Here is a 12713-nt window from a genome sequence, read left to right as displayed (position 1 = left end):
AAAATTTTATAGTTGAAGTCCTAAGGGTATCAACAATTTGCCTGTTATACATACACAATTTCTTCACACAAGCTTATTCTTTAGTTCTTCTCTGTAACGATAGCTGACAGTTTGTCTTCTGGTTAGGTTTTAATACTATGAGCTCCAGCTCTGGCATTGCCTGGTACTCTAGCCTAGAAAAGTAGATTTCATCAAAAGCTCTCCTTTCACAGCAAAATTAATGGTTTCAATGTATCTGAACATAATCCACAATACAAATTGTAAAGAAAACAGATATAAAGCAATAATTTTTTCCCCCTCTCAGATACAGCTTGATGTAAACTTTGTTATATTTGGAAAATTGTGCTGAATAGCCAATAACTGTACATTTAGGTATTTGCATATGTTTTAGCCTTTTATTTTTTTAAATACAACTTAGTTGAACTGTTGGTTAGAATGAACAGCAAAGACGACTCAAATGCTGGGTCTAATAACATCAATAGCAAAACTTTCACGGAAAATTTTGAGGGTTCAGATTAGCAAGAGGTTTACCGATTTCCAATCAATTTTCATATCAAAGTTTGAAGGACAAGCACTGTTAAGCCAAATCCTCTAAACATTCTATTCAAAGAAATGTATATTCAGTAATACATTTTAAAATCTTCAGCTCTTGGATTCAATGGAGTACACTGTAGAGTGCACTCTGAAAAGGAAACTAAAAATTAACATTTTACTTATTAAAAACTTCCACTTTTCATAGTGTTATCAAAAAAATATCTTCTTGAAATTGCATCCACTTTCTAATGGGCTTTATAATAAATATTTAATTATTTTTAAGATTTCAGGGATATACTCTAAGTAGATAAAAAAACAAGTATTAAAATATCAGTGTATCTAACTTCTTCAAAATACTAAAATAATTTCTATACATAGCTATTTCAAAGTACAAACTGTTTTGCTGGTGTGAATAAACACAGACATCTAACATATAGTATTTTTGTTGCAGTCAAAACTTCAGGATAAATAATTTTCTTATTTAACAGCTGAAAGCGCAGACATCATCCATAGCCTAGTCCGCACCACTGTTACCCAATGAGTCATCTTCTATATAACAAGACTATAACAGGAAATTCCACTAGGTCTTAGTTTAAGTATGTGGCTGAACACTATGACTGATCAACTAGTTCTTATGCAGCAGGCATAGCAGTGGAATTGTCCTAGAAAGCTCAATATCTGGTCTAAATAAATGGGCTTTTGGGACTAAGAAGCCATCTTCCCAGTGAAGGTTTGACGTTTTTACTGCAAGTATCCATACGAGTTCAATTCATTCTATTTACACTTCATCCCATACCATACAGATCCCCTTCACCTTTCTTTACGGCACAGGTCATGAGTATAACTGGAGTTAAACGAAGAAACTTGCTGGTTTGGACACATCGATATAAAGCTTGTGTTTAGTCAAATCAGCAGCAATATCGTAACCCTATTCGGCAATAGCAAAGGAGCACTAGTCTGGTGTAGGACAGAACTTCAGTTTTACTTTATTTATTATATTAAGAAAAAGTTTAGGAACATGCACTGACAGCTGTTGCCTGTTCTTTAAAACTTGCTGTAATTAAGTGCAATGAAGTTCATCTGTGTTAGAAACCGAGTTAACTTCTCAATCAGGGATGAGTTCAACTATAAAAAATAATCTAACAAATGTGTAAATAGTGGACTATATAAGCCATATATGGGTTTACTTTCCCCAGTAGTCTTTTAAGTTACTTATTACATCCCTAAAACTGCGGCTTTGACTCATTGCTTGCAGGTGCTGATTCAGACTTCGATGGCTCTGAATCTGCAATAAAAAAAGATTAAAGTTCTTAGGATAACTTCAACCATAAGAATAAAAAGGTCAACTAAAATTTTCAGTTTCTCTCTCACATAAACACACATACAAATTCCAGTACTTTTAATTTTTAACTAACAAGACAGACAAGCTATGAACAAAGTTTGCAGTATGACGCAAATCAACCCAACACAAATGGATTATAGATTTACATATGGAATGGGTTGTATCTCCTGTATGATGTGTCTTGGACTTACGCTGTGCAAAAGATAACAGAGAAAGCTCCATCTTGAAAGAGAGCTGCATAGTGCTTATGCTGCCAATTGCTTTGGATAAGTAGACAAAAGTACCAAGCGGGAAGAAAATACATGTACTACCTTCAGTGCATATCTGAATGAAAAGGACAAGGTCAAAACTGAATCAAGGTACATGTCTGAATGAAATCACACTGTTAAGAGCATAAAAACGAAATAAATCTCCTTTTACATTGAGATACAGAATCAATCTCAATTGGAATATAGCTATAATTGACAAAAGGGGGCAATACAAGCAAAGCAGGTATTATGTTTGCGAAATAAAAGCATCTCAAAAATAAGATGTACCTATATATCAAACTATGCAGCATACTGACTTTTCAGCAGCCTTTACAGTATACCCACCATTTTGTTCTCTGTGCCTAACTCATATAACCAAACCAGTATCATGATTACTCTAAAAAAATCTTCAGCTTGCTTTATATCCCAAATGTCCCATTAGAGACACACTTCACATTAAAGAAATCAACTATCACCAAATGAATGAATTTGAGGTTTCGAAAATCCCAAATCCTTTCATTTTACTCACAGTAATGGAAAAGGAAAATGTCAGTGCACAAGAAAGTTCAACAGGATCTGAAGACAAGCGAAGAATATTCAAGGTTCTTTTTCATGCTAAGGAAGAGCACTTTTAGGCTCCATGGTTGAACTGTTAGGTCATTGTGCCTCCCAAGGAGGCAACCTCTGCATGATCCGAGTTTGGATACTTAAGTTGACTTTTAAGAGTGGCTTCTCAGGTTATGCAGCCTCTTTGAGGTCCAGACCGAGATCTGGCTTCATCCCTTAATTTTACAGCAGTTTTCCTTCTGAACAACACACAACTACTAATTTTCTGTTTGCCTGTTTTCTTCTGATACTCACCTGCAGGAAGAGGTTCTGCACAAACACACAAAAAATATTACTGTAGATATATTAATGGAAGACAAAGATGAATTCAGGAAGTGCTAAAGTGTCACAGAAACTAAATTAACTGGCTTCTAAGACTTCCACACATTGATATTTTAAGGTCAAGGGAGTCATGGCAATCCCCAGTGTTTACACAAGCATTCACTGACTCAAATAAAAAAGAAAAGAAAATTCTGATGCTTGTAATGTGTATGTTTAATAGCATTTTAAAAGGTTGCTATAAAAACTGATATTCCCACCATGGTTACCAAGTCACTGTAAAAAGCCTAAGCAAAAGGTCTTTGACAGAAGAGGAATTTTCCACCCTTTAACCTTTGTAACTGTTTTCAGTTGATGCACTTCATAGCTATTACCATTGTGCATGACAAAGTAAGGTTTGAAATTATAGGTAAACATTGAATAACTGTTCTTCTTTCCAATAAAACTGTTGCAACTCCACTGTCTTCACTGATACACATATTTATTTTGACAAATTTTTATGAATAGTGATCTATTTCTTAAACATGAGTATTGATGACATTTTTCCCAAGTTTTGAGAAAAATATTAGGGGCTAAAGACTATTCACAAAAAACGGGCAACAAATGTTTTACGGTCTGCTTCAATTTAGGCAGGAGGACGGCTATGTCTCAGCAGCATTTTACAAAAAAAGGAGACACAGAAGGCCTTGGATTGCAACAGAGCATACTTCTGCAATTGTAAAAATGAAAAAATCCATTAGAATCCCTGCCCTCACTGACTACAAACAGGACCACCTTTTTGTTTAGCTGGTTATAGGGTATGCATGGTAACTCAGTAAGTCTCACTATATTCAACGAGAACCACACAACTTATTCAGGCTACCCTCTGCTGTTAACCTTGAGATCCCAACTCGCTTTAAAAGAAACAGCTTTCAATAATTTTACCTTTGGACTGCTGACTATTTTCTGATGTTTCGTGAATCTTTTTTTCCCATGCAGTACACTGTTGAAACCAGTCGGTCCCATAACCATTGCTAATTAATTTGCTAAAGTTTACTGCTTCACTTTTTCTCTGAGCTGGCCTGCAAGTCCAAACGTATTAGAGAAAACAATAACGTAAGTTATCAAAAATGGGGACTAGGTGGCAAAATTTTATTTTGCACAGAAAGGGCAATAGCCTTATAACATAATTTACTTCTAAGTAACTAAACATATATTCTACATGTAATCATGTAAAACCCCCCCCCACAAACAAATAAAAAACCAACAAAGCACACAACTACACTTGATTCAGTAACATGTAATTTTACATGAGAAGAGCTATCCATTTTATTGGAACTTAACATGTATAATACTTACACAGCTTTGGTCTTAAGAGATGAAAAAGGGAAATCACACAAAGAATGTGTAAGTAAAAAAGGCTGACAATACTCATTCTGTGCTGCAAGAAGGTGAAATTTTGTCCCAGATTTGCTCCTAAGTTCATTAGACAGTTTAATCACTTATTTTGCATTATTAACATATTTCTAAAACATACTGGGATTACTGATGACTAATAAATTTTTAAGACAAAGCAGGCAAAACCAATTCAGTTGTGCACACAACTGATGATGTGATTACATCACATCACAGGTGACATAATTTGCTTAAAAGACTATCATCTTCCAGGTGTTCATTTTTGCTGTGCCTGATCTTATATAGGCTACAGTTTACGTATTTTCTTAAAATGGTGGTCCTACCATCTCTGTACCCTATGCTTACGGAAACTAACAATGTATGTTATAGGTTGCATCTATTAACTGGTATTGAGGAAAAAAAAAAAAAGACAATTTAGAATACAATAAAAGCATTATATATGAAGACACGCAACTGTATGCTTAGCTTTCCTAAAGCAAAGTTATAATGAATAACTTTCCTATATGAGTTAAAGTGCTATTATTTCAGTTGTTTGCAAAACTATTTTACTATTGCATATGATAGCAAGTTTAGTAGCAGTAAGGATACACAAGTCCATACACACATCCACTGATATCTGCAGTTTCACAAGGAGTAATATTACTTGCATGCACAAATAGTTGCAGGCTTAGGAGCTTAATGAATTTCATAAGCGTACTACTTACATAGGTGGGAAGGAAAGCTTATTTTTCCCACTAAATTCCTTGTTTGTAGAAACATTCGGCATTCTGGTTGGATATTTAGGGTTTATAGCTGGGAGCTTTACCTGTGTTAGAGAAATCGTAACTTAAGAGTTATGACAAAAAAAACCCTTCAAAAGTGAAGGTTATATTAAAGGCCCTAAATATCTTCAAATTTTACTCTTATCTATATTGTTTCCATAAATAAGGGTGCAGGAATGTAAAGCAAAAGATACAGCAGCACCTTAGTGATTCTAGATGAGATCAGCTGTTTGTTCAGTATGTCAATGCAAAATGGGCTCTCCACAAGCTTTTCCCCTCACAGAACGCTTCTACCCAAAGCTAAGCTTCAAATTCAAACTTACCCATTGCAACTTCTCGCCTTGGCTCATTTCTCTACATGCAGTGTAAGATAAAAGTCACAGTTTTACTAAAGTCAGCGAGACCAGAAATTCATTTCCAGTTTAATTACCACATTTATTTTTTTATAAAAAAGCATAAAAATATCCCATGTAAAAAGAAAATAGTTGTGGTACATTAATTAGATGTTTGAAATCCAAACAAATACAGATATATTGGGAGAAGGCTACCACAGAAAAGTGTATTTTACTTTTATCATCTTTCACTTGCTAATGACAGGTAGAGTAACTCAGTGTTGACTGAAAGACAGGAAGATAAGACAACGCCTAGAAAGCTAGTGAAATGACAACACAAACTCTAAGACTGAAAGTTGGAAAACTGAAAAGTAATGGAGAAACATTGATACGTGTTGCTAAAGCTGTTTATTTTAACTTTGATCAAAATCAACAACTGTGGAAGGGTCAACTTACTTCCCTTCCAAATAAAAGCATTAAATTAAATATTCCCAACAACTCCCAGATATCTTTCACTAATAGCCGCTAAGAAATTCTGAGGTTAAAGAAAAAAAAACAAAGTGTTTTTTAAGACTATTTACACCTTCCTTCATTGCATGAAGAAAACAGGGGGGAAAGAAGTTGTGAAGATAGCACAAATTTTCAGAGCTTGTTAACAAAGTTTTTGTGTTATACCAATATATCCTTTTAATTAGAACCTACATATTATTTGACCATTTTCTCTCTTAAACATGCAATGCACGAGAGCGCCCCATAGGATAAGAGATACTACTTGCAGGCTATTTTAAAAAAATCAGGACAGAGTAACTAGAAGTGTATTGCTCTGTTACTTTAAAAATAAAGATACCTTTCACCTATGTGGACATACCTACTGCAATACAGTTAACAGAGCAAAAAATTATGAACAGAGTGCAAGAATTAGATGCATCATCTGCAGATGCACTTGGATTGCAGACACTACAAACCAACTCCCATGAAAACATCCATGAGGAGAAGATTCCAAAATAGATGCAAATGCACCATGGACTTCTGAAGGACCCTGTGCACATTTAGCATGGAAAGAGCAAAGAAAAGTAACATAGCATTTGAATATACCTGATCATTAACAAGCCACTAAAAGAAGCAGACCTGAACACCCTGGGAGAAAGTGATACCTTAGACAGACAGTTCCACTCATTCTCAAACAGGATATCAATGCAAACCAATGTAAGTCAGTGCTGAATCCCCTACAGACTTCAGTGGAGTCAGAGTTTCACCAGAGGAAAAATTTCAGAATCTGGTAAAGAATTAGTGGATGAACTTCTAGATTTCAGCCTGACTAATGTTATATTGAAGCTTAATAAGTCTAAAAACTGGGACACTTGTCAAAGAAGAAGAGATGAGACTAGCAAGGGCATGCAGTGATGTTGGAGGAAGAGGGGGGTTTGTTGTCCAACCTGGAGGTTAAAAAACTTGTTAGCTGCTTAGAGCTGCTTTTCAAATCCATTAACTCTGCTGAAGCAGCCTATTCACAAATACGTTTCAAAATTCTATCCTATTGTGCAAAAAAATATAGTGCTGTTTTCTGTCTATCATTAAACTGTACCATTTCAGATCTGCCGTACCGTGGAAGTTTCAGATCCAGGACACAGTCACCTACAGTTTCAACTGACAAAAACAATTTAATTAGACAAGTAGAAATCATCAGTCTTAGGTAACTTTTGTCACATATCGAAGGCATGATGGCACACAGGGCAACACAGAAACACAACTTGATTTGATAGGCAGGATATACAAATAGTAAATGGAAAGAGGTGAGACTTTCCTCTTTGCATTGAAGAGAAGCATTAGAAAAGGAAGTCTAGTAATTAAAGAGTTAATTAAAGGGGCAGGAGGAAGAGAAAAGCTGAGGGAGATTTTGTCTATAGATAGACAGAGGCACAAATGTCAAAACTAAAGTCAAGGAAAAATGGGGAAAAGAAAAGCAATGAAGAAAGACTTGAAGGGTGCTAGCAAGTCTCGCACATTGTTTTAAACATCATCTTTCTCTTCTTGGTATTAATGAGACAGGTTAGCATAACTTGCAGGTATCAAAACGTTCCCTACTGTTCAAAGTGGCAAACAAGTGACAAAAGGAGCAAGGGAACAGATCAGAATTTGGTATTGGAGGGCACCTACAATCCCATCAGGTGCTGCTTGTTATTTTGCTGGGCAAATTCAGCATTAAAAGCAGACCCTTGTGGCACTACGCCCCAACGGTTATAGCTGAGGAGGCATTTTCGCTTTGACATGCCTCTAACAGCCGTCAAGTTTCCCAGATAAAGCAAACTATGTAGGACATTTATTACATGTTCTTGGTTTAAAGTGTTCTCTCCCTTTGCGAAGAGATGGCAATGACATACCCTAAAAATTACTACACAAATTTATTATACATCCACATTTATTAGTCTCAGATGCAAAAAAAACATGAAAGCTAAAAGCCTTCAGATGAAATCCTGGCTTCGCTGCAAGCAAAGGAAAAATTCTAGATTACATTCCAAATCTGTCTCTGAGGTAAAATCCTGACCTCAGATGAGTAATCCTTTTGCTACAGTACATATGTATCTATGCATATACACACACACACATTTCAGGCAACTGCCTGAAAGAGATGACTTCAGACATGACGTACCAATCTTCACGGTGCTACAGGAAGATTGCCTAATGCTGATGCTAATCCTGATACCACCTCCAGCTGATCTCCCACCCATATACAGGCCTGCCTCTTTCTTAAGGTGACAGCATTTTCAATCCAACCCAGCTCGTCCACATGATGCATAGGCAAAAGGATGCTTCCACCTGGGCTAGTAGTCTATCACTTCGCCATGAGCACAAAGGCTAAATCTTTCATGCACTAACATGTCTTTGCTGCTTTGCCAAATTCCCAGAATGAGAATTGTCCCTGTGATTAAGGCTTTAGGGAGGAACTACAGAATCCAACCCGAGGCATGGAGAACCAGGTCATGGTCCCCCTGACCTTCAATCCTCCTCTACGCAGTGATAACCATAGTCTGAGGAGCGGTGGAGATTTTAATACTTAGAACAAAGTGGCATAAAGGCTTAAAGCTCCAGAGCAAGGGCCCACTTGGGAACGATGTTTTCCAAACTGAGTAGAAGGTACCCTTAGAGGTTAAAATGTTTTTGCACTTGTCCCTAAGGGAGTCCTTTGAGATTTATCTCCATGATTGCATCACCCATCTCTGTTCTGAACTGCTTAGTCAGACTGGACTGAAAAATATTTTCAATATGTTCAGTCCAATACTTGAAGTAGTTTACTGCTGCAGTATCATCACATCGTCAAATTGAATATTCCTTAGAAATTTGCCTGTGGCATTTTGGAATACAACTCTTACATTTCAACATACAAAATATACGGTGAAAAAACTAAAATCAAGACTGTTCGGTAGGGCTAGTTACGTTGTCTCACTTGAAGACTCTTCACTAAGGTACTCTTAAAGTACGGGACAGAAACCTCCTATAAGAGGAGATACAAGAAATAGCTGTGAAAGAAGCACCATGTGATGTTTCAAGATATGAGACACTTTTCAGGGTACAAGAAAGGTACTGTGAACGACAGCCACTTCAGAGATGGTGGTATGGAGGTAGAGCTAAAGCCATAGACCTAAGGTGTGCCTCCTCAGGCACCTAATCTTAAAGAAAAATGTTTGGTAGATTTAGTATCTTAGACGAAACTCAACTTCAGCTTCCAGAAGAGCAGTGTAAATTATGTATCAGTGTCTCAGCAGATTTGGAATCTGAGCTCAATATATAACATATATTCACTTTGTATTTGGTGATAAATAAAACACATGGGAACTTTCATTCACATGACTGAATGAAATTGGGTCTTCATCAAACTCCACCCAAACAGAAATGGACCTCAGTCTCACTTTACCAGTCACCACATCGACTTGAATTACACTTACTGTTATCAAAGTTAAATTTGACTCTTCGAGCACAGAAGATAATTGGTTCTTAAATAAGGGAGCAAGGGACAGCACTTCCTCTCCCTCCTAGCTGGATCCTTTAAGAGAGTCTGTGGCAGGCTAAGTTTCTATTTTCAGTGCTTTAAATTTTTGATTGAAAAAAGCTTCACCTACAAGCATCAGGCAAATTATAGTTTAACTATATGTTGCTTGTTTGTCTGTTTCCGCCAATTAAGTAAACATTCCCAAGCCTATTCAGAAATGAGGTGTTCCCATTTACACAAGCCATCATTCTGAATTTGTGCTAGTTACTCATGTCAGCTAAGGACTTTTTTTTCCCCTAACATGTCCAACATCTGCCCCTCCATTCAAGAAGGGAGGTACTCATGTTCAAGTACATCAAGTGCCTTGCCATGGATATTCCACAGGCAATGAGGCAACCAAGATTATGGAGGACATTAAGAAAAATAAGGCTTCAGCATCTAAAATGGGCAGGGGAGGGGAGGATGAGACAGGGACGTTTCCAGGACAAAATGCCAAGATCATCACAGAAAGGTTTGTTCTGGGCATAGCTTGTGCTATACTTATTTTATCTGGAATACATCTTCCATTCAAAGACAGGTAGTGCAGTATCTTTGGGGACTGTTGCATTTCAAACTAAAATGAAACCCTTTTTTGGAACAGTCTTCTGTTCCTTCCTCTCCCAAGATCACTAAACAGGAATTCTGTTTGCTAAGTGTAATTGCAGGGGAAATAAAGCACAAGAACATGGAAACTATCTGCTGGCTTTCATTCACACTTAAGTATACACACCATATACTGTGACTGGTAACTGCTTTTATGGTTCACATGCTATAGCTGCGGCACTTAAGAGAAACACAGTTTTCTTCGCATTCTCTAATATAAAAATTGCTTCTGGAATAGAGAAAGTGGTGTGGCCTACAGCTTCCCTTTCTGTAAGAACCCACAAGTTCTTAGAAGCGTCTAGAAGTATCTTCACAAGCTCTACAAACAAAGCATCATCACAGAGTGCCTCTCCATCATACCTTCTTTTTCTCTGCGTTTTCTTTGTCCTCAGCATCCCGCTGCCAAACACTTTTCATATCAAAATCAAAAGGCCCTCTTCTTGTCTCATAACTACTACCATGATGGTCATCAGCCTTAAACTCTCTGTGAACCATATAATCTGGTAGAGAGGAAACGTAGCTCCTGCAGGCAGAGATTTAACACTTGTTTGTACAAGGGATACGTACCTTGCACTTTAGTACAAAAGTATTCCAAAACACTAACATGTGAAGAGAGAACCCAAGAAGTTATGAGGGGTCTCAGCAGACTTACCGTGGCTCATTGGTCGCTGGGGGATTGGAGCAGTGTGAGTACCAGTCAGGTGCAGCATATGCTGCTGGAGAAGACTTCGTTGTCACAGGAGTGTAGTGCTTCAGTAGGTCTTGAGAGAAAAAGACAAAAGCCACTACTTTTCTGACTTCTTATCTGGTTGCAAAAGCATTGCCTTTGTTTTCAGGTTGCTGTTTTATCAGGAAGAAATGCTTGCTTTATTCAGTAAGGAGCATTTGTCTCCCTTGATAAAACAGTCAGAACCTTGCACCATTGCGTTCCACTTGTACATTGTTTATCTTGCTCTAAATGCTTTGACATGTTTATACTGGTCTGTTAATTCGTATTTCTGCACTTGTCAACCTGCTCTAAGTGTGCATGCAACGCATCTGCTCAAGTTCCTCAAGCTTCCTTCTTCAATAAAGGAAATGACAAAACCATGGATCACCTTGGTACAAGAACAGAATACATACAGCAATGTAACAAACTGAATGCCATCACAAAATACACTTTATAAACCTCTAGCAAGTTTTCTGATGATGCTTTCTTGTGACATCATTTTCACCAGACCGTTACTTAAACAGCACAAGCTTAAATTGTAAAGATCTCACTCAAATACAGCTAAATCATCATCCTCTACTTAGATCAGATACAGTGCAAAACTACACATTTTGCTAAAAGGTACCTATATACAATAGACTGCAAGTATGTCTTGACAAGGTGACCTCTTACATCAGATTTTCAGGCACTCATTTTTTCTATAGGTTAATTTCAAAACTCCAGAGGATTCTTCTGTAGTATCTACAGGCACCTTCTACCACCACACTCAAGCAAAGCCAAAGAAATCAAAGGAAAAACAAACAAGCAAGAGAGATGCTCACCATGTCGGCCTCCTTGCTTTGCCAGCCTGACGTAAGCTGAATCGGTCTCTTTGATCCACTTCCTGCGGCACCCCGGCACAGCTTCAAAGGGAGCTTTTGCAAGGTCACTGAGGCCTGGAATCTGGGATGTCGGAGGAAGTGTGCTCTTCGAGGTTACTGACTTCTCTAGTCGTTCCAGTGGCATGTGGTACTACCATCCTGTGATAACAGGAAATATTTATGGTAAAAGTTAACTGCTAGTATCCCTTTTTCAGGCAACTACCAAATCAAGCCCACCTGAAACTTGAGCAACAGGCTGCATTTCAGCTTGGAGACCGAAGACCAGGCCTGCTTCTTCTGAGGGATACAATACACGCATTCTAGAGAATCACGCGCAACATGGGAACACCTTGCTTTCAGTTTTGAAACACCATTCAAGTTTTCACAGAAAGTGTTCTAATACAGGGTATCGTGCATCTTCATGCAGAAAACTATTTCCAAGGGCATCAAGAGCAGAAAGAGGCATGGAAGACAGCAGGAAAAGCTTAAGCCTTTGGTTTCCTTTCCTCCTCACCCATTAACAGAAGCAAAGACAGTACCTGTCTGTTTGCGGGTCTTTATTTGTAAAACAACCAAACCCAGTCTCTGAACCGCCCACCTCCCCAAACAGAAATTAAAAAGAGAAAAAAAGACCCTACCTCCTGATACATTCCTTCTCAATTTCTAGTGAGCAAACAGAAAATATAAATAAATCCTCGTTAATGGGAAAATGAAAGGGCAGAGAACAAAGCCAGCCTAAGGAATCACGCCATGGAAGGTGCACAGGACACTTACTGAAGCCCCTCCAAGCGCAGCAAATGCCGTTTCGTGACTGTAAGGAAGCCACCTGAAGGCAGACACCCCATCAAGCAGCTCCTGGGCAAAGACAAGCGTTTGCTACGCCGAACCGCAACTCCAAAAGCAAAAACCACCGCGGGGTAGAGAAGCCAAGGGCGGCAGTCCCCGTCGCTCGCCCGCCCTCCAGGCGGCCCAAGGCGGGTCGGCAGAGCGGCCCGCCTGGGAGCACGCCCCGAGTCC

General features: G+C 38.1%; 1 protein-coding gene across 1 annotated transcript; it reads right to left on the bottom strand.

Moving 5' to 3' along the window:
* Positions 1-1757: 1757 nt before the first annotated feature.
* LOC104285334 (chromosome unknown open reading frame, human C7orf57) lies at positions 1758-11841 on the bottom strand. The gene is made up of 6 exons (XM_009883763.1): positions 11658-11841; positions 10780-10888; positions 10488-10650; positions 5109-5209; positions 3934-4070; positions 1758-1819 (listed from the first exon to the last, which is right to left on the bottom strand). The coding sequence occupies exons 1-6, from the start codon at positions 11839-11841 to the stop codon at positions 1758-1760; spliced, it is 756 nt and encodes a 251-aa protein (XP_009882065.1).
* Between the last annotated feature and the right edge of the window lie 872 nt (positions 11842-12713).

This window comes from Charadrius vociferus, unplaced genomic scaffold, assembly GCF_000708025.1.
Source record: "Charadrius vociferus isolate BGI_N301 unplaced genomic scaffold, ASM70802v2 scaffold103, whole genome shotgun sequence".
NCBI classification, from domain to species: Eukaryota; Metazoa; Chordata; class Aves; order Charadriiformes; family Charadriidae; genus Charadrius; species Charadrius vociferus.
Note: the sequence above shows the minus strand (reverse complement) of the source record. Positions and strands in the feature narration are given on the sequence as shown.